Source organism: Oryctolagus cuniculus, chromosome 21 (assembly GCF_051225735.1).
Source record: "Oryctolagus cuniculus isolate XC-2025 breed Fujian yellow rabbit chromosome 21, ASM5122573v1, whole genome shotgun sequence".
Lineage (NCBI taxonomy): Eukaryota > Metazoa > Chordata > Mammalia > Lagomorpha > Leporidae > Oryctolagus > Oryctolagus cuniculus.
The window spans coordinates 4,695,056-4,715,743 of NC_142887.1; the positions used below are offsets into that span (position 1 = coordinate 4,695,056).

The 20,688-nt window shown below is 46.0% G+C and overlaps 1 protein-coding gene across 4 annotated transcripts; it reads right to left on the reverse strand.

Annotated features, from left to right (window-relative positions):
- Positions 1-1,939: 1,939 nt before the first annotated feature.
- On the reverse strand, positions 1,940-20,443 carry ZNF26 (zinc finger protein 26). Of its 4 annotated transcripts, XM_017338436.4 has the most exons (5): positions 20,028-20,434; positions 11,315-11,452; positions 10,674-10,800; positions 9,618-9,710; positions 1,940-4,472 (listed from the first exon to the last, which is right to left on the reverse strand). In XM_017338436.4, exons 2-5 carry the CDS (start codon positions 11,339-11,341, stop codon positions 3,121-3,123), a joined length of 1,599 nt encoding a protein of 532 aa, XP_017193925.3. In that variant the 5' UTR covers positions 11,342-11,452; positions 20,028-20,434; the 3' UTR covers positions 1,940-3,120. The 4 variants fall into 4 exon arrangements, with proteins under 4 accessions (XP_017193925.3, XP_002722529.3, XP_008248238.3 ...); XM_002722483.6 differs by lacking the exon at positions 11,315-11,452 and having other exon boundaries at positions 20,028-20,443; XM_008250016.5 differs by lacking the exon at positions 11,315-11,452 and having other exon boundaries at positions 1,940-4,469.
- Positions 20,444-20,688: the final 245 nt, after the last annotated feature.

Below are 20,688 nucleotides of genomic sequence, written 5' to 3' on the forward strand. Positions count from 1 at the left end.
TCTGCCTGTCAAAACAAAACAAAACAAAACAAAAAGTATAATGACCTCTAATTGTTCATATTGTTCACACACCAGGAACACACTGTATAAATAAGTAACATTTTCACAAATATTTCTCAGAAGCTTTCAAACATCACTAGTAATCCCTGCAATGCTCTGATTTCCATATTCTATCCTAACTCAGCTATCCCATCTCTGGACATTTTAGTGTAAGTTTGGTTACCAAGGTGGTAATAAAGATGGATGCAATCCTGGCAGAATGAGCTCCGTCATGCAAGACACAGTCCACTTTTCTCAGGGAAAGGAACGGGCTCTTCACCAGGAGCTGGCAGGTTTCATAGGCAGACCAAGTGTGCTACTAGCAACTCTGCTGAACACAAAAGCAGTCAGACAATATCCACATACATTTGGCTATAGTTCAACAGAACTGGATCTATGAACACTGAAATCTGAATTTCATATATTGTCAATATCTAGTCTACAGATGAAGAATACACAGTTCTTGGGCTGGTGCTGTGGCGTAGTGGGTAAAGCCACCACCTACAGTGCCAGCATCCCATATGGGCACCGTTTCAAATCCCAACTGCTCCACTTCCGATCCAGCTCTCTGCTATGGCCTGGGAAAGCAGTGGAAGATGGCCCAAGTCTTTGGGCCCCTGCACCCTGTGAGAAGACCTAGAGAAAGCTCCTTGCTCCTGATTGGTGCAGCTCCAGCCTTTGCAGCCAGTTGGGGAGTGAACCAGCAGATGGAAGACCTCTCTCTCTCTCTCTGCCTCTCCTCTCTCTGTGTAACTCTGACTTTCAAATAAATAAATAAATCTTAAAAAAAAAAAAAATACACAGTTCTAACTATACCAAAAGGCTGCTAGATTGAATAGTCACATTCCTCTTGGATATTCTTATTCAAATTATCAAGGATTTAGGTGAGCATTTGAGATGACTTGACTCTTAATTCATCAAGCCAAATACACTGTTTGATTCTACCATCTCAATCCTACAGTTGACAAGTATTTATTTTAGCAATATGACAAGCATTTATTTTAGACTGATACTCAGCCTTGAGATAAGATTTCAGGGCTCCACGCCTGTCTTTTCTGTGGTCTAAGACCTGGTATGACCTAAGCAACCATCTCACTTCCTGTCTCAGATTTCTGCAAAAATTTAAAATTCTTTTGAAACAGTTCCTCAGTATCCCCAAAATTCTATGAAGGGCCACAAAGTTGTGGGTAAACACAAGCAATGATATGACTTAATTTTTTTTCCTTTTTTTGACAGGCAGAGTTAGACAGTGAGAGAGAGAGAGAGAGAAAGGTCTTCCTTTTTCCGTTGGTTCACCCCACAAGTGGCTGCTATGGCAGGCACGCTGCACCAATACAGCACCGGCCTATATGACTTAATTTGACTGGCTAAAATGCTCCTGTCATGGAACATAAACAAGAATTTGATTTTCTTTTTGTTTCAAGAAAAATCCTAATGCACACATGCCACTTTTCTCTAATAGTGGATTGCCTCTGTACAACTCCAGCCTAACAATTTGTCAACCATAGTTGTTAAGAAATAAAACTCGGCTGGCGCCGCCGTAGCTCAACAGGCTAATCCGCCGCCTGCAGCGCCGGCACACCGGGTTCTAGTCCCGGTCGGGGCGCCGGATTCTGTCCTGGTTGCTCCTCTTCCAGTCCAGCTCTCTGCTGTGACCAGGGAGTGCAGTGGAGGATGGCCCAAGTACTTGGGCCCTGCACCCCATGGGAGACCAGGAGAAGCACCTGGCTCCTGGCTTTGGATCAGCGTGGTGTGCCAGCCGTAGCGCGCCAGCCGCAGCGGCCATTGGGGGGGTGAACCAATGGTAAAGGAAGACCTTTCTCTCTGTCTCTCTCTGTCCACTCTGCCTGTCAAAAAAAAAAAAAAAAAAGAAGAAGAAGAAATAAAACTCATTCCTCAATTAAGCAAAAAATAAAAACATACTTTTATTGAGAAAATAGAAGGAAGCACACAGCCCAGAGAACCAGGTTCAAAATGGAATAACATCCACAGTTATCCTGGGAATCAATTCGGCAGAACTAACTGAAGGTCTTAATTGGACTCTGGAACAGGAACAAATAAATTCCCACATGTCCCTTCTGATCACGTCAGACTGCACATCTCGGCAAAGAGATTACCATTATCTGATGACGGGCTAGTGGGAAGGATACCTGAAGGCACTACTGCCAAGAAGCACAGGACAGAGGTGGTATTTCTCTAGCAAAAACAGAGGGGCTCATAGCAACGGATAGCAAACTGCTAAAATACAATAAATGTTCATTGTGATGAGTTCCCTTAAGAAGCAACCCTGTAATAACTGCCAGTCCTGCTTAGAGACAGACCACTGAAAAAGCTCACTGCCTTGGGGACCTGAATCTTTCAGGTATTTTAAGTCACATTATTTTAGTATATTGCTAAGAAAGATAATGCTGATACTTAGTATTTAATATGGAGAATACTGGGAGATGTTATGACACAAACCACCAAATATATAGTAATAAATTACATTTAAGAATAAAATACCAACATTTAAAAAAATAATATTCAGTGTTAACTCAGGAAAGTCTAAATATCCTTTAACTTTCAAAATATGAGGGCTTTAAAAAGTTCATGGAAAAGATAATTAAAGATGTAGTTTCCATGTACTTTTTGAAAGCTCTTGTATATTCTTATGCCTTTCTTGACAATTATTTTACATTATAAAACAAAAACAATCTTACACTTTCTCACGAAAGTCTATTTTTAATCACTAACTTATAAAAACAGCTTCAAATCTGGAATGTGACTTTCCATGTAACACACCTGCTATGAGGAAATGCTTTTCTGATTTACTAAATTTATAAGGTGTTCTAAGTGCGAATTCTCCAAATCTTCATGATACTACTGCATTTGGTATATTTATCATTCCTCATTCCTTCAAATATTGTCTAAAAGATTTGTATGACTTGTTTCTGAAAGCTTTTGCAAACTCACTCCGAGTATTATTCGTCTTACAAGGTTTACGTGTGATCAGTGTATGTTTATACATCCTACTGTTGTCTGGAATCTCCTGAGTATCAGCTTCCGTGTGAAAGCTTCTAATAGTCACCTCATTCTGATTTTTCACTTGTGAGTTTTCCGATGTATGCGAAGTCCTGAATTCCAACAAAAAGCTTTCCCACACTCAGAGCACTTCCATGGTTTCTCTCCCGTGTGAACCCTCTGATGTTCACTAAGAGACGACTTCTGAGTAAACGCTTTCCCACACTCGGTGCACTTAAACGGTTTCTCTCCGGAATGCGTTTTCTGGTGTATCTGAAGTGAGGCCTTCCGAGGATAGGCTTTTTCACATTCATTGCATTCATAAGGCTTCTCTGTTGAATGAGTTCGCTGATGGATAATCAGCTGTGATTTTCCACAAAAGGCTCTTTCACACAAATTACATTCATAGGGTCTCTCTCCCGTGTGTGTCCGTCTGTGTATAACAAGGTAGGACTTGCTACTGAAGGCCTTCCCACACTCACCACATCCATAGGGCTTCTCTCCTGCATGAGCTCTCAGGTGTGCACTGAGTTGTTCCTTCCTACCAAAGGCTTTGCCACATTCAGTGCACTGGTACGGATTATTTCCCGTGTGAACGCCCTGATGTACAATGAGCTGCGTCTTCATGTTGAAGGCTTTCCCACACTCACTGCATTGATAAGGTTTCTCTCCTGTGTGCATTCTGATGTGGACAAGGAGGTACGACTTACTCCTAAAGGCTTTCCCACATTCATCGCACTTATGGGGTTTCACTCCAGTGTGAGTCCTCTGGTGTACAACGAAGGGGGATTTCAAACTGAAGGCTTTCCCACACTCACTGCATTCATAGGGTTTTACTCCTGTGTGACTTCTCTGGTGTAAGATAAGCTGTGACTTCCAACTGTATGCTTTCCCGCACTCACTGCAACCAAAAGGTTTCCCTCCTGTGTGAACTTCCTGATGCACAATGAGCTGTGACCTGAAAGAGAAGACTTTCCCACACTCACCACATGAATAGGGTTTTTCTCCTGTATGAACTCGCTGATGAGCATTAAGGTTTGACTTGGCACTGAAGGCTCTCTCACATTTAGTGCATTCGTAAGGTCTCTCTCCCGTGTGGATTCTGAGATGTACAATGAGCTGTGATTTGCAACGGAAAGCTTTCCCACATTCACTGCACACACAGTTTTTTTCTATGCCATGACCTCTTTTATGCCTTAGGAAGTATGATTCCTCATAACCATGACACTTATCAAGATTCTTTTTTACATAACTTATGCTTGAATCTGAGTTTTGTGTCAGGCTTTTCCCATGTGTGCTATACTTATGGAGCCTTTGTTTTGAAAAGACACAGGTTTTGCTCAGATGAAGTTTTCCAAACACATTACAAGCAAAGCTCCTCTCAACACTTTCAAGCTCATCTTGATTTTTCTGGTACCATTCTTCCCAGCCTTCTAGAAACAAAACAAAACACACTTTAAACATTCTGATACAGAATTAAAGAGCTTTAGAACTGCTTAACATGTGATGATTCTTTTTCTTTTGGTAATAGGTTGATATCACTGATTCAAAAGAAATATTACTGATCGAGCAGGGAGTAAGAGAGCCTGAATTGAAAAGGTCCCCTCATGGAAACTGGTAGTGAATCAGCAGAAATCAAAATTGCTTTTGAGGCCAGTGTTGTGGCACAACAGGTTAAGCTGTCCTTTGCAACGCTGGCATCCTGTATCAGAGTGCTGCTGCTCTGCTTCAGATCCTGCTCCTTGCTATTGCATCTGGGAAGGCAGAGAAAGACCAGACCTGCTAGTTGTGGCCATTTGGGGAAGAGATGGAGAAATCTCTCTGTGTCTTTTATCTCTCTTTGTTACACTGCCTTTCAGGTAAATAAATAAACCTTAAAAAAAAAAGAAAAGCTTTTTAGGGGCCACCATTATGGTATAAGTTTGTAAGGCCACTAACTGCAACCCTGACATCCATATGGGCACTGCTTTGTGTCCCGGTTGCTCCACTTCTGATTCAGCTCCCTGCTAATGACCTAGGAAAAGCAGCAAAAGGTGGCCCAAGTGTTTGGGTCACTGCCACTCAGACAGGAGACCTGGATGAAGCTCCTAACTCCTGATTTCAGACTGGCCCAGCCCTGGCTGCTGTGGCCATGGCCATCTGGGAGTGAACAAGCAAATAGAAGACATTGTCTTTTCCTCTCTGTAACTCTGCCTTTCAAATAAAAAAAATTTTTTTTTTTTTTAAATTTAGGGGCCAGTATCATGGTGTAGCCAGTAAAGCCACCGCCTGTGACACCAGCATCCTATATGGGCACCAGTTTGAGTCCCAGCTGCTCCACTTCCAATCCAGATCTCTACTAATGCACTTAGGAAAGCAGCAGTGGATGACCCAAGTCTCTGGGCACCTGCAACCCACATGGGAGACCTGAAAGAAGCACCTGACTCCTGACTTCAGACTGGACGAGGTCAGCCCACTGAGGACATCGGGGTAGAGAACCAGCAGATGAAAGATCTCTGTTTCTCAATCTCCGCCCCACCCCACCCCACCCCCGTAAACTCTGCTTTTCAAATAAATAAATTAAAATCTTTAAAAAAAATTTCAGCCTGCACTTAGGAGCCACTTTCCAATTATTTTGTACCTGTATTTTATTATTACAAGATTTTTTTCCTTTTTTTTTTTTTTTTTTTTTTTGTAGCTTGTGAACTTGGATGGGCAGAAATAAAGAGCATCTATCTCATTAAGTTTTCTTTTTATTTTTTTTGAAAGGCAAGAGTTACAGGCAGACAGACAAAGATTGTCCATCCACTGGTTCACTCCCCAAATGGATGCAATGGGCAGGGCTAGGCCAGGTCAAAGCCAGGAGCCTAGAACTCAATCTGGGTCTCCCACATGGGTGACAGGGGCCCAAGTACCTGGGCCATCTTCTGTTGCTTTCCCAGGTGTGTTAGTAGGGAGCTGGAGGGAAGTACAGCAGTCAGGACTCAAGCTGGCATCCATATGGGATGCTGGTGTTGCAGGAGGCAGCTTAACCTGCTGAATTACAATGCTACCCCCAAGATTTTTCTTTTAACTAAAACATGAAATTACAAGATACAGAATAACCAGAGTATGACATTTAGGTTTGGGTGAGAATGAGACATTAATGATGAGAATGAAGGTGGGCGTTTGGCCTAGCAGTTAATATTCTGCTTGGGATACCCACATGCTGCACCAAAGTGCCTAGGTTCAAGTCCAGGCTAATGCGTACCTCTGGGAGGCAGTATGTGATAACTCAACTGGTTGTGTTGCCACCCACAGAGACCTGGATTGAAATTCCAACTTCTGATTTGATTTTTATTTGACCTAGCCATGGCTGTTGTGGGAAGCGAACCAATGTTTGGCAGACCTTTTTCTGTTTCTGCCTAAGTTAATTAATATGAAATAAATAAATCAGAAAGAATGAGCTATGAAAATTAATTCTTCAAGAGCTGGTGTAAAAAAAAAGAAGAAGAAGAAGATCAGTTTGCTTATTTGGCAAAAAATGAGTAAGAAAGGGGAAGAGAGTCACATCAGACCAGGATGAAATGACAATGGTTTGGACTATGCCCCCTGGCGTTGAGGAAATGTGAGCAAATCAGAAGAGACTACTAAGAAAATGTAATGAGACTGGATGTGGGAGCTGAAAGGGAGAAACGAACACCTTCAATAACAAGCTGGTGTCACCTAACAAGAAACATATTTGTATAGAACTAAAGGACTTTATTTTAGTAGTTATTACATCTGGGATTGCAGTTAAACATCACCCAAATGGAGACAGCACCTAGGCAGTCAGATGTAAGTTCTGTGCTCAATGAAAGGCATTAAATAACACAATGGATGAGACCATCCAGTGAACAACGCAAACAAAACAAGACACAGAGCCAGAGCTAGAGGCGGCGACGTTTAAGGCTGGGCATGAGTTAGAGAATGTGAAGGTCCCTCTATTAGGCCGAAACAGTGCTATCACAATGAAAGTAATGATCAGACAAATGTTTAAAGGAAAACATCAGAAGGTCAAGATCTCCAGAGCACTCATCAGGGACAGTCTGAGAAACAGCAAACCACAGTAACGCCGTCCTGAGTGTTGCACCTACATTTTGCCCTTCCTCTCAGAGGGAAGATGACACATATGAGCTTAGCTGGCGCAATCATAAAGTGTAAGTCTAGGGACCAGTGCTGTGGCATAGCGGGTAAAGCCACTGCTGGCAGTGCCGACTTCCCATATGGGTGCTGGTATAAGTCCTGGCTGCTTCACTTCCGATCCAGCTCTCTGCTATGGCCTGGGAAAGCAGTAGAAGATGGCCCAGGTCCTTAGGCCCCTGCACCTACGTGAGAAGACCTGGAAGAAGCTAACATGAGAATGTTAACATGAGAATTTTTGAAGATGTTCAGTTGAACAGAGGGCACAAAGATGGGACTATAATGAACTCCGCCTACTCAAAGGCCATGTCCCCTCCTAACTCAGAGAGGCTACCCACCCTTTTCTTGTTCATATGTAATGGTCAGTGAGGATAGAGCACAAGTCCTGGAGCCCTCCCATTCCCCACTATATCTGGACTAGACGCGGGCATGTGATTTTATGAAAACATGCTGGTAGGCTTCTGGGAAAGACTCTAAGCACCCATCAAATGGTTTTTGTTGTTGTTGTTGTTGTTGTTGTTTCAGAAATAAATTTGAGTCGGTGGTTTCTGTGGTATCTGCGTGTGACATGTGGCAGTGAGGAGCCTTATTCATTATGAAGAAATGGGTTGATAGGGAAAGTATAATAATTCACAGGGGCAAAAGAGAGACAGATGGAAGCTTGGCTCCTGACATCATGGTGAAGTTGCCCTATGGCATATAACTTTCCACTTGAAATTTTAAATTCCTTATTGTTTTATTCTGATAGAATCACAGATTAAGAAACACTTGTTGGGTTTATTTTGTACAAAATTTTTGTTAATTTTCTCAAGCTGCTGATAGAACACTATGGAAAGAAACAACAGCTAAGGAGGAGATGAGAGCTCTCAGAGATGGTTATGAAATTGATATATGCAGGTTTGAGACAATACTGACCTAGTCTGGGTGACAATTAAAGAGATAAGGGTTATACTTTTCAGAGGATAAAATACTTTTACTGATAGAAATAGAAGCAGCTGCAAGATCAACAAAGAAGATAGGATATGACATAGTGTGACCACAGAATCCAGCACACAGACTACAAGTGCACCAACAATAAAAACAGAGAAACGTCATAATTTTAGAAAGAAGTCCCTACTACATTCAACGAAGTGTAGGAAAGCACGGGGAGCTCTCCTGAGGACTCAACTTGCAGAAGAAAGAGAGAAGGAGGATGTCAGCATTGTAGGTGGTGAAAGCGTCAGTCTTTTTTGTTGTTGTTGTTGTTGTTTTTTTTTTTTTTTTTTTTTTGACAGGTAGAGTGGACAGTGAGAGAGAGAGACAGAGAGAAAGGTCTTCCTTTTTCCGTTGGTTCACTCCACAATGGCTGCTGAGGCCGGTGCACTGCGCTGATCTGAAGCCAGGAGCCAGGCACCTCTCCTGGTCTCCCATGCGGGTGCAGGGCCCAAGCACTTGGGCCATCCTCCACTGCACTCCCGGGCCACAGCGAGAGCTGGACTGGAAGAGGAGCAACCGGGACAGAATCCGGCGCCCCCCGCGCTGCAGATGGAGGATTAGCCTATTGAGCCGCGGCGCCGGCCAAAGCTTCAATCTTAAGAATGGGAAAGTCTTAAATTAGTTATAGCAAAGGAGATGACAGCAGAATTTGGCAAACCAATCCCTTCAGACAACTCAGAAAGAAAAAGGTGTGTAAAGATGGTTAGTTATAGAGGTGAGACCAAACTTAAGACTATGATACAATCTAAGGGATTTAACTGTGGAAGGCAAAAGAGAAAACAAAACAAAACAAAAGATATTGAGGGGTATGACTCATTCCCAATGAGAAGAAAAATAGGGCCAGCGCCGCGGCTCAATAGGCTAATCCTCCGTCTGCGGAGCCAGCACACCGGGTTCTAGTCTTGGTTGGGGTGCTGAATCCTGTCCTGGTTGCCCCTCTTCCAGTCCAGCTCTCTGCTGTGGCCCGGAAGTGCAGTGGAGGATGGCCCAAGTGCTTGGGCCCTGCACCCGCGTGGGAGACCAGGAGAGGTGCCTGGCTCCTGGCTTCAGATTAGCGCAGTGCACCGGCCTCAGCAGCCATTGTGGAGTGAACCAACGGAAAAAGGAAGACCTTTCTCTCTGTCTCTCTCTCTCACTGTCCACTCTGCCTGTCAAAAAAAAAAAAAAAGAAGGAGAAGAAAAATAAATTCTCTGCATGTTTTAATGCCTAATAATGTGCTTGACCTTGGGCAAGAAAGAAGCTAACCCAGAGCACACATATTGAGCACAAAAAGTGGCACCGCCTACCTCTCAAAGCCAAAGGAAGGAAAACCCCAATATGTGAAGAATGCTGGCGAGTCCTTATGTGAAGAGCCCATGGTCTCCTAAGAGTTTCTGTGCGTAACGCTGCACCAGTGTGACTTCCTCTGGGAACAACCAGGTCACTTCTACATCTCCCATCTTCCTGATTCTCATCAACTCACCTGGACAGCTCTGACTGGAAATTTTGGCAATTATCCATGGCTCTTCTCCTTGCTCCAACTTGAAAATTAAATCAGGCTTGGTACCATGGTACCCTGTTAAAGGAAAATCAAAAAGGATATAGACCAAACTGCCAGGGATCAGGAGCTACAAAATCAAACGGTTTGGGCTGGTATTGTTGTACTATGAGTTAAACTGCTGACTGAGAAGCCAGCACCCTGTGTCAGTCCTGGCTTCTCTGCTTCTGATCCAGCTCCCTGGTAGCACACCTAGGAAAGTAGTGGAAAATGGCTCAAATACTTGGGTCCTGACCACTCATGTGAGTGACCAGGATGGAGTTCTAGACTCCTGGATTTGGCCTGCATCAGTTCCAGCTGTTACAGCCATTTAGAGGGTGAACTAACAGATGGAAGATTTCGGTCTCTCCCCCAACCTCTCTTTCTGTCACTCCTTCTCTATTGCTCTGCCTTTTGAAACAAGTAAATACATCTTTTTTAAAAAATGAAACTGCTTATTTTTACACAGCAGTTGGGGAAAGATTACAATTAGGAGGTAAGAAAAACAACAACTACTAACAGGTGAGAGGCAAACAAGGACTAAGAACATCTGACCTCTAAAGTTCCAGTTCATAAGCATCAGCACTTTGGAGGTCCCTCAATCAATGAACAAAAGAAAAGGGATGGCAGGGCTGGCACTGTGGCATAGCAGGTTAAGCATTTGCCTGCGGTGCCAGCATCCCTCTGCACACCAGTTCCAGACCCAGCTGCTCTACTTCTGATCCAGATCCCTGCTGATGGCCTGGAAAAGCAGAAGATGGCTCAGGTGGGCCCCTGCATCCACATGGGAGATCTGGAAGAAGCTTCTGGCTCCTGGTTTCGGATTGGCCAGCTCCAGGCATTGTGGCCTTTTGGGGAGTGAACCAGGGGGTGGAAGAACTTTCTGTCTCTCCCTCTGTCTGTCTGTAATTCTGCCTCTTAAGTAAATAAATCTTTAAGAAAAGAAAAAGGGTAAACAATTTACAAGTCACAATCTGAGTTAAACAGAGAAGCTGTGCTTACCCACTGATACCAGGTTGCTATAGTTTTCCAGGATCACATCCCTGTAAAGGTACTTCTGTGTAGAATCCAGCAGCTGCCATTCTTCCCAGGTAAACTCCATAGATATATCCTTGAATGACAATAATCCCTGTAATCAGACATAGCCAATCCAATCAGATGCAATTTTATCAAGTGATGTGGAAAAGATGCAGAGGAATCACTGAGAAAGTAGACACTTTGCTTCACACCATCTCCTGTGCCTGCTTCAGTATGTATTCTGTGAGCTTCTGTGTGCCAAATACTCTGAATCTTTTATAGGGAAGCAAACAGCTATCACATACACAAATGAAATAAGCTGTTCTGAGCCTCTGATACATATTTACAGGGTATATTTTGCACAGAAATGGAGACAATAGTCCTAAAAAGGGATTCCAGATTTGGTCCCATTAAGAGCCAAGTGAACAGTCTCAGATTCATGATATGTTTCCCCAAGAAGATGGAGTGGGAAGGACGACAGGAGGTCATTAGAATGAGGTTCCCCGGGAGCAACAGAAATAGCGGCGGCAGCAGCAGATTTCACAGGTCATCCTGCTTCTACTTGCAGGAGGCTGAGGCGAATGGGTCTGGGGCAGGGACAAATGCACAGTCAGAGACTCAGTCACCTTCCATCTTTTTGCTCTGCCATGCATGGCTCCATTGCTGGGGAACTCAGGTCTAAGATTCAGTCACCACATTTGGATTTGAAGCAGCAGGGACACTGGGAAATGTAGTCTGCTTCTCCACATGTTCAGCTGAAAGACCTTACGAAGAAAGAAAAACTACTGAGAGATAACTTGCAGACCCTGAGAAGTGGCAAGCACTGTACAACACGTGGCAGGGCCTGGTAAATTCAAGACACTGCAACTATTTCAGAAATAGAGAAAGTAATTGTGAAGGATGAATAGGGAAGGGCCAGACTGCAAAACAAACCTAGAATACTTTTCCTGTAGAAAAGAATAGCCAATGTAGGTTTACATTGGGAAACATTACAGCAACATTTGAAGAAAGGTAGGCTGACAGTTTCCAAAAATAAAGACAAATATAGGAGTTCCTTTTAGAAAAACCCACCAAGTGAAAAGATCACCTTCTAACAAAACATCCAATCTTAAGCAGATGGTGATAAACTTCTGAAATAAAGTTTAAAGAGAACATCTGACAAGCAACAAAGGGAAAAGAAGATTTCCTGAGTGGGAGGAGAAAAGTGTCAAAGAAAAGTTATTTTTTTTTTCTGAAATTTTATACTAGCCAGGCTAAAAGTCAACAATAAGGAAAAGGATACTTTTAATTGTACAAGCACTTGGAAAATCAATATTCCAGAGATACACATCAAGAAAAAAACACAGAAGGAATTAGTGGGAAGCTATATATAATGGTGAGCAATGAAGTGAGTAAAATATATGCATTGGATGGCCAGCGCCGCAGCTCACTAGGCTAATCCTCCGCCTTGCGGCGCAGGCACACCAGGTTCTAGTCCCGGTCGGGGCGCCGGATTCTGTCCTGGTTGCCCCCCTTCCAGGCCAGCTCTCTGCTGTGGCCCGGGAAGGCAGTGGAGGATGGCCCAAGTGCTTGGGCCCTGCACCCCATGGGAGACCAGGAGAAGCACCTGGCTCCTGCCTTCAGATCAGCATGGTGCGCCGGCCGCAGCACGCCAGCTGCGGCGGCCATTGGAGGGTGAACCAAAGGCAAAGGAAGACCTTTCTCTCTGTCTCTCTCTCTCACTGTCCACTCTGCCTGTCAAATATTATATATGCACTGGTAAATCTCAATACAGATTTAAATGCATTTTAAACATATTTCCTCATGCCCCAGAACTAAAATTACAATCTGCTACTATTTGGCATCAGTGTAACACAAATAGATGACAATAACAGAAAATAAAAAGTATAGTGTATAAAAGAACCATTTTCATTTGAAAAAAGATACCAACTTTAGACTTTGTTTAAAAAGGAAAAGTTGGAGATGTCTGTGATAGACTTAAAGGTGACCACTAAAAAACGTAGAGTTGCAAGTTACAGTAGGATGGGAGTAAAATGTTCTGCAGTTCGACTGCACAGAAGGGTGACTATGGATAATGTTAATATAATAAAGATTTACTTTATTTGAAAGGCAGAATTATAAGTTCTAGACACACAGACACACACACACACACACACACACACACACACACACACAGAGAGAGATTCCATCTGCTGGTTCACTCCCCAAATGACTGCAACGGCCAGGACTAAGCTAAGCCAAAGTCAGGAGCTCAAAGCACCATCCAGGTCTCCCATGTGGGTGGCAGGGACCCAAGTACTTGGATCACCCTCCACTGCTTTTCAAGATGAATTAGCAGGGAGTTAGATAAGAAACAGAAGCCGGGGCCGCGGCTCAATAGGCTAATCCTCCGCCTTGCGGCGCCAGCACACCGGGTTCTAGTCCCGGTCGGGGCGCCGGATTCTGTCCCGGTTACCCTTCTTCCAGGCCAGCTCTCTGCTGTGGCCAGGGAGTGCAGTGGAGGATGGCCCAAGTGCTTGGGCCCTGCACCCCATGGGAGACCAGGGGAAGCACCTGGCTCCTGCCATCGGATCAGCGCGGTGCACCGGCCATTGGAGGGTGAACCAACGGCAAAGGAAGACCTTTCTCTGTCTCTCTCTCTCTCTCTCACTGTCCACTCTGCCTGTCAAAAAAAAAAAAAAAAAAAAAAAAAGAGAGATACTGCTTTACCTACTATGTAGCAACGCAGACCCATGACAAACTCAAAAAAACTCAAGAGAGGGTTTCAATGTTTTTACCATAAAGAATGTTAAATTGGGGTTGTTGCTGTGTTGTAGCAGGTAAAACCACCACCTGCAGTGTCGGCATCCCATATGGGCGCTGACAGAGAGAGGAGAAGCAGAGAGAGGCAAAGAGAGGGAGAGAGAGGGAGAGAGAGAGGGAGAGAGAGGGAGAGAGAGGGAGCGAGAGGGAGAGAGAGGGAGAGAGAGTCTTTCATCGACTGGTTCACTCCCCAGATGGCTGCAATGGCCACAGCTGCACCTATCTGAAGCCAGTAGCCAGTAGCTTCTTCCGAGTTTCCCATGTGGGTGTAGGGGCCCAAGAACTTGGGCCATCTTCCACTGTTTCAAAATAGAAAATGTCCCCAGGCCAGTGCTATGGCGCAGTGGGTTAAAGCCCCAGCATGCAGTGCGGCATCCCATATGGGTGACAGTTCAAGTCCTGCTGTTCCTCTTTTGATCCAGCTCTCTGCTGTGGCCTGGGAAAGCAGCATAAGATGGCCCAAGTCCCTGGGTCCCTATACCTGCTTGGGGGACCCAGAAGGAGCTCCTGGCTCCTGGCTTCCAATCAGCTCAACTCTGGCCATTGTGGTCATTTGGGGAGTGAACCGTGGATGGAAGACCTCTCTATCTCACTGGCTCTACCTCTCTTTGTAATTCTGTCTCTCAAATAAATAAATAAATAAATGTTTAAAGAGAAAAAAAAATAGAAATTTTCAGTAGAACCAAAAGCTGAGAGTTCTATCTATGAGTAACAAAGGGGGGACTTCCTGGGGGCTTCTCATACTCAGGACATAGGCAGGCCAGTTTACAAAGATTAAATTCCCACTGGAGGGAAACAGCTCAATAAAATGTAGCCTACTTGTACTGTGGGCTCTAGAATGCAATTATTAAAAGGAATGTAAAAACTATTTGTATAAGAGATCTAAAATAAATTTAAGAGATGGCAATGGGCCCTGCACATGCATGGGAGACCAGGAGGAAGCACCTGGCTCCTGGCTTCGGATCGGCACAGCGCACCAGCCGTGGTGGCTATTTGCGGGGTGAACCAACGGAAGGAAGACCTTTCTCTCTGTCTCTCTCTCACTGTCTAACTCTGCCTGTCAAAAAAAAAAAAAAAAAAGAGGAGATAGCAAAATACACAATTTAGGGGCGAATGCCGTGGCTCACTTGGATAATAGTCCCAGTTGCTCCTCTTCCAGTCCAGCTCTCTGCTGTGGCCCTGGAGGGCAGTAGAGGATGGCCCAAGTGTTTGGGCTCCTACATCTGCATGGGAGACCAGGAAGAAGCACCTGGCTCCTGGCTTCAGATTGGCGCAGTACCGGCCTTAGCAGCAATTTGGGGAGTGAACCAATGGAAGGAAGACCTTTCTCTCTGATTTGCTCTCTCACTGTCTATAACTACCTGTCAAATAAAAAAACAAAAAAACAAAAAAACACACAATTTATAGAAGGAAACAGCCATAATGTTTCTTCTGGAAGATGCCTGGATGGAAAATGGCCAATGGGCCTCAGAGTGTGTTACTGACAATAGCATTTTCTAAAAAAGAAAATGCAATTAAAACTGTTAAGGAAGAAAAGCTGAAAACTTATTTTCATATTTAAATAGATACCTGTGGGGCCGGCACTGTGGCATAGTGGGTAAAGCCACTGCCTGCAATGCTGGCATCCATATGGGCACTGGTTCAAGTCCCGGCTGCTCCACTTTCTATCCAGCTCTCTGCTATGGCCTGGGAAAGCAGTGGAGGATGGCCCAAGTTCTTGGGCCCTGCACCTGTGTGGGAAACCCAGTAGAAGCTCCTGTATTTGGAATGGCACAGCTCCAGCCATTGCGGCCAACTGGGGAGTGAACCAGCATATGGAAGACCTCTCTCTCTCTCTCTCTCTCTCTCTCTGTGTCTCCTTCTCACTCTGTGTAATTTAACTTTCAAATAAGTAAATAAATCTTTAAAAAAAAAATACCTGTGTACATGATCATTTATGCAAAACAGGACAGGAAGACTACACAACAAAAAAGGAAATGGCATTTTTTTCTAGAAAGCAGAATGGGCTGGGGTAAAGAAGTCTTTCATATAATAAATTAATTCCTATGGTATTTGTGTCAATAAAAATAAAACAAAGTTAAGAAAAGCAGAAGGAGGAGGAAGAAGGAAGGAAGGGGGTGAGTGCTGTGGTACAGCACATTAAAGTTACCATTTGGGATACCTCATCCCATACCACAGTGCCAGTTCAAGTCACCACTACTCTGCACTTCCAGTCCTCCTTCCTGCTAACGTACCTGGGAGACAGCAGGTTCAAGTACTGGGATTGCTGCCGGCCATGTAGGAGACCAAGATGATGTTCCTGGTCAAGCCCAGCTATTGCAGGCATGTGGGGAGTGAACCAGTGGGTGGAAGATCAATCTCTATCACTCTCCCTTTTAAATAAATAAATCATTAAAAATAAAAACAGAAGGAAGAAAGTGAGGGAGGGAAGAAGCCTGAGAAACAGATGAGGTACACAGGGAAGAGCAGGCTTCACAGGATGGAGGATATCAGGGAGAACAATGAAACGTGCAGAAGGAGAAAGGGAGCTAAGTGAGTGAGGGTATGCGTACACATACATTCCTACATAGGCAACGATAAAGCTAATATTACAAAATGGCAACATTTGGGGATTCTGGATGAAGAGGTGTATCGAGGTTGTTGTTTTTTTTTTTTTTAAGATTTATTTATTTATTTGAAAGTCAGAGTTACATAGAGAGAAGGGGAGAGAGAGAGGGAGGGAGGGAGGGAGGGAGGTGTGTCTTCCATCCACTGATTCACTCCCCAACTGGTCTCAATGGCCAGAGCTGTGCCAATCCAAAGCCAGGAGCCAGGAGCTTCTTCCGGGTCTCCCACGTGGGTGCAACGCCCAAGGACTTGGGACATATTCTTGGGAAAGCTTCTGGGGGCTTTTAAAGAATACAATAGCGCGTGCAGCGTAGCAGGTAAAGCCGCCGCTTTCAGTGCTAGCATCCATATGGGCGCCAGTTCAAGACCCAGCTGCTCCACTTCCGATCTAGTTCTCTGCTATAGCCTGGGAAATCAGTGGAGGATGGCCCAAGTCCTTGGGCCCCTGCACCGGCCTGGGAGACCTGGAAGGGGCTCCTGGCTCCCGGCTTCGGATCAGTGCAGCTCCAGCCGTTGCGATTATTTGGGGAGTGAACCAGAGGATGGAAGACTTCTATCCTCCCCCCGCCGCCTCTCTGTAACTCTGCCTTCCACATAAGTAAATAAATCTTAAAAAAAAAAAAAAAAGTAGGATTACAATAGTCTTTTGGAGCCAGCGTCGTGGCAGCAAGTCAAGCTGCTATCGGCGATGCAGAAATCCCACATTGGAGTGCCAGTTAACGCCCCAGCTGACCTGCTTCTTACCCAGTTCCCTGCTAATGTGCCTGGGAAGGAAGCACAAGATAGCCCAAGTGTTTGGGTCCCTGCCACTCACACCGGAGACCCAGATGGAGTTTCTGGCTTCTGGCTTTGGCTTGGCCCAGCCCTGGCAGCTGCAGTCATATGGGGAGTAAACCAGCAGAAGCAAAATCTCTTTCTTTGCCTTTCAAATAAATAAATCTTAAAAACATAAAAAATAGTTTTTTTTATTTTTATTTATTTATTTTGTTGACAGGCAGAGTGGACAGTGAGAGACAGAAGCAGAGAGAAAGGTCTTCCTTTGGCCGCTATGGCCGGCGCACCATGCTGATCTGAAGCCAAGAGCCAGGTGCTTCCCCTGGTCTCCCATGGGGTGCAGGGCCCAAGCACTTGGGCCATCCTCCACTGCACTCCCGAGCCACAGCAGAGAGCTGGCCTGGAAGAGGGGCAACCGGGACAGAATCCAGTGCCGCAACCGGGACTAGAACCCGGTGTGCTGGTGCCACAGGCGGAGGATTATCCTAGTGCGCCGTGACACCAGCCAAAAAATAGGTTTAATACTATACTTACACCCCCTGCATAGTTTTCGAATTATTTAAAATAAAATAACTCTAAGGGCACGATAGCATAATGTTTCACCGCACGTAAAGAGCTATCTATACACAAGGGGTGCACCAATACCTGGGACTCCCACATCCCATATGGAAAAGCCCAAGATCACATCTGTGCTCCCCTGTCATCCCATTTTCTGTTCATGAGCATCCTAGGAGGCTCAAGTAGTTGGGTCCTTGCTCCCCATGCAAGAGATCTGGACTTCTGGCTTCAGCCTGGCCCAGCTCTGGCTGTTGCAGGCATCTGGGGAGTGAAGGAGTAGATGGAAGATCTATCTCACTCTCTGTTGCTCTTTCAAATAAATTAAAAAAATTTTTATCTCCTATTGTGTACCTTGTTTCTACAGCTATTCGAATTATTTGGGAATATCCCTTTTCTTCTTTAAGATTTATTTATTTGAAAAGCAGAGCAAGATGGGGACAGAAAGAGATCCTCCATCTGCTGGTTCATCCTCCAGATGGCTGCAACAGCCAGGTTTGGGCTGGGCGGAAGCTGGGAACCAGGAACTCCATCTGGGTCTCTCAAGCAGATGGCAGGGCCCCAAACACTTGGGGCATCTTCTGCTGCCTTCCCAGAAGCATTAGCAGGGCTGCTCCCATTCTTGTCCTTTATATCTCTACTTCAAATTCTTCTCTAACACCAAGATAAGTTCTTGGAATTAATCCAGTTGGGGACCTACTAACGCACACAACCTTCATGAGGTCATAGACTCTGCTAGTCTTGTTTACCTCTGCATGCTCTAAAAAATTATCTGGCGTAATAGTCAATGATTGTTAAATTGTAACCAAGAGTTCTGGATTTAGGCAAGAGGTGGGCACAGGAATATGGGTAGAGAATATGGGCAGTTTGCTTGCTTAAACCTGTTTATCAGAGAATGTCCCTGGAGGGCTTACATGGCAGCACTGTTTTCTAAGGGGTCCAGACCTCCACAAACAAGGAAAGTACAAGAAACTAGTCTAAGATTTCTTTTAACACATAATAATATAAGAACATACAGTGTGCATTGCAGTGACCCTTTTCTTCATGCTAGACGCTCCCCTATATAAAAATCCTGGCTAACTGCTTTCTGCAAGAGGTGGCTTCCTTAGAGAACTGTACCATTCCACTGTCTCCTTTACTTAGAGAACTGTACCATTCCACTGTCTCCTTTACTTAGAGAACTGTACCATTCCACTGTCTCCTTTACTTGTCACAATTAAGGACAGCTTACCGCTGAACAACTCCCACTTGAGGCTGACTCCCATTTGCCAACATCCGAATCAAACAGACCCCTTGTGTCTGCTAACAAAATTAGTACATGCACTTAAAATCAAAGAAAAGAAGGCAGATGTTGTGCCGCAGTGGGTAAGGCCACTGTCTGTGATGCCGGGGGCCCGTATGGGCATCGTTTCCAGTCCCAGCTGGTCCACTTCTGATCCAGCTCCCTGCTAGTGCACCTGGGAAAGCAGCGGAAGATGGCCCAAGTCCCTGGGCCTCTGAACACACGTGGGACACCCAGATGAAGCTCCTGGCTCCTGGCTCCAGCATGGCCCAGTCCCAGCTGTTGCGGCAATTTGGGGAGTGAGCCAGCTGATGGAACATCTCTCTCTGTGTCTCTCTCTCTCTGTAATTCTCTTTCAAATAAAATAAACAAATGTTAAAGAAAAAAAAGTAAAAAACAAAGAAACACTGTTTACAATTCTTTTAGGTCCTAAGAGGCAGTAAGAGCATAAACTCTGAGGCCAGTATTGGCACAGTGCTTCGGTGCCACTTGGGATGCCCACATCTCACACCAGATGCCTGCTTCACATTCCAGCTACTCCGCCCCCAACCTGCTAATGTGCACCTGGAAGCAGCTGTCACGGTTAAGTGCTTGAATACTGGTCTTGTGGGAAGCATAATCAAATGAACAGTGGGTGGAAATCCAGGCTCCTGACTTCAGACTGGATTTTGCAGGCACTGGGGGAGTCAGCCCATGGATCTAAGCTCGCTCTCGGCCTTACAAATAAAGTGAATATAAGTAAAATTTATTTAGAATGAATTAAAAAAGAGAGCACGAACCCTGCAGATGAACTGTCTGGGCTGTCAGCTTCCTCTCCTAGGATCTGTTAGGAGTCTGGGACTTTGGGCAGGTTCCCGGTTTCCTCGCACAGTGGGGAAATATTTGCTCACAGGGTTGACACTTGAAAGTGATTAAAAGAGTGTCTAGCCAAGAGTGGCAGCTGTTAACACTTCGTCCTGGGTCCCTACCCACTCACCTGGAACTGTGCACACTGTTCATTTGATTACCCTTCCCACAAGACCAGAGCTCCTTAAAAACAAGAACGTACAGAGTGAACGCACAACCAGCATCCCAAGGCCCCGCCATACAACCGGACCCGGAATAAGCATCTGCCCAAATACACTGAAGGAAAGACTGCACCCTCCCTCACGAGGGCCGAAGGGCCAGCCAAAGCCGACGACGAAACGGCGGCGGATCATTTCCCGAACGAAGCGTAACCAGGGCATCGAACACCCGAAGCACCCTTGCTGGAGGCCCGGACACGGGCAGGGCCAGCCCTGGGTGGGACCGGCCACCTCGGCGTCGAAACCCCCACTTACCCAATACGAAGCCGTCCGTAACCCGGAGGCCATCCCCTACAGCTTCCTGCGAGCCGCGTAGCTGCAGAACCCGCGGGCTGTCCGCTGCTCCCGACCCCGAGGCAACAGCGGCCAGTCGGCCTTTGTGTGGCCTGAGGCCCGGCCGCCCGGAGGGACGCGGCCTCCGGGCCCGGACGCGGAGTCCCGGCGATGAGCTGGTGTCGTTCGTTGGCACGGACGCAGAAGATCCCGAGGCCGGCCAGGCTGCGTCCACGCCCTGGGCCGACCGAGCCAGGCGTGCAGCGGTCAAGTCCTCGGTCTTCGCCGGCCAGCGGCCACCCCCACCGACTGGACAGCCAGGTCCCCAGCGCTTCACTGTTGCCGACCGGAAGCGGTGCCGCGCGCAGACCGGAAGGCGCGCGGCGCACGAGGAAGTGCGTCACGGCTGGGGCGGTGGGGACGCAACCAGCTGCCGGAAGCCTGGACAACAGGCCGCTGCCCACAGGCTGCGCGTCCGTGGAGAGAGCGCTCCGTGCTGGCGCTGTGGCCTAGCCGGTGAAGCCGCCCCCGGCCCCCGCGCCCTCGGCTCCCGCCGACATCCTGTCGGTGCCCGTCCAGGCTGCTCCGCTTCCGATCCAGCTCCGTGCTGATGGCGTGGGAAAGCCTGGGAGGGTGGCCCCTG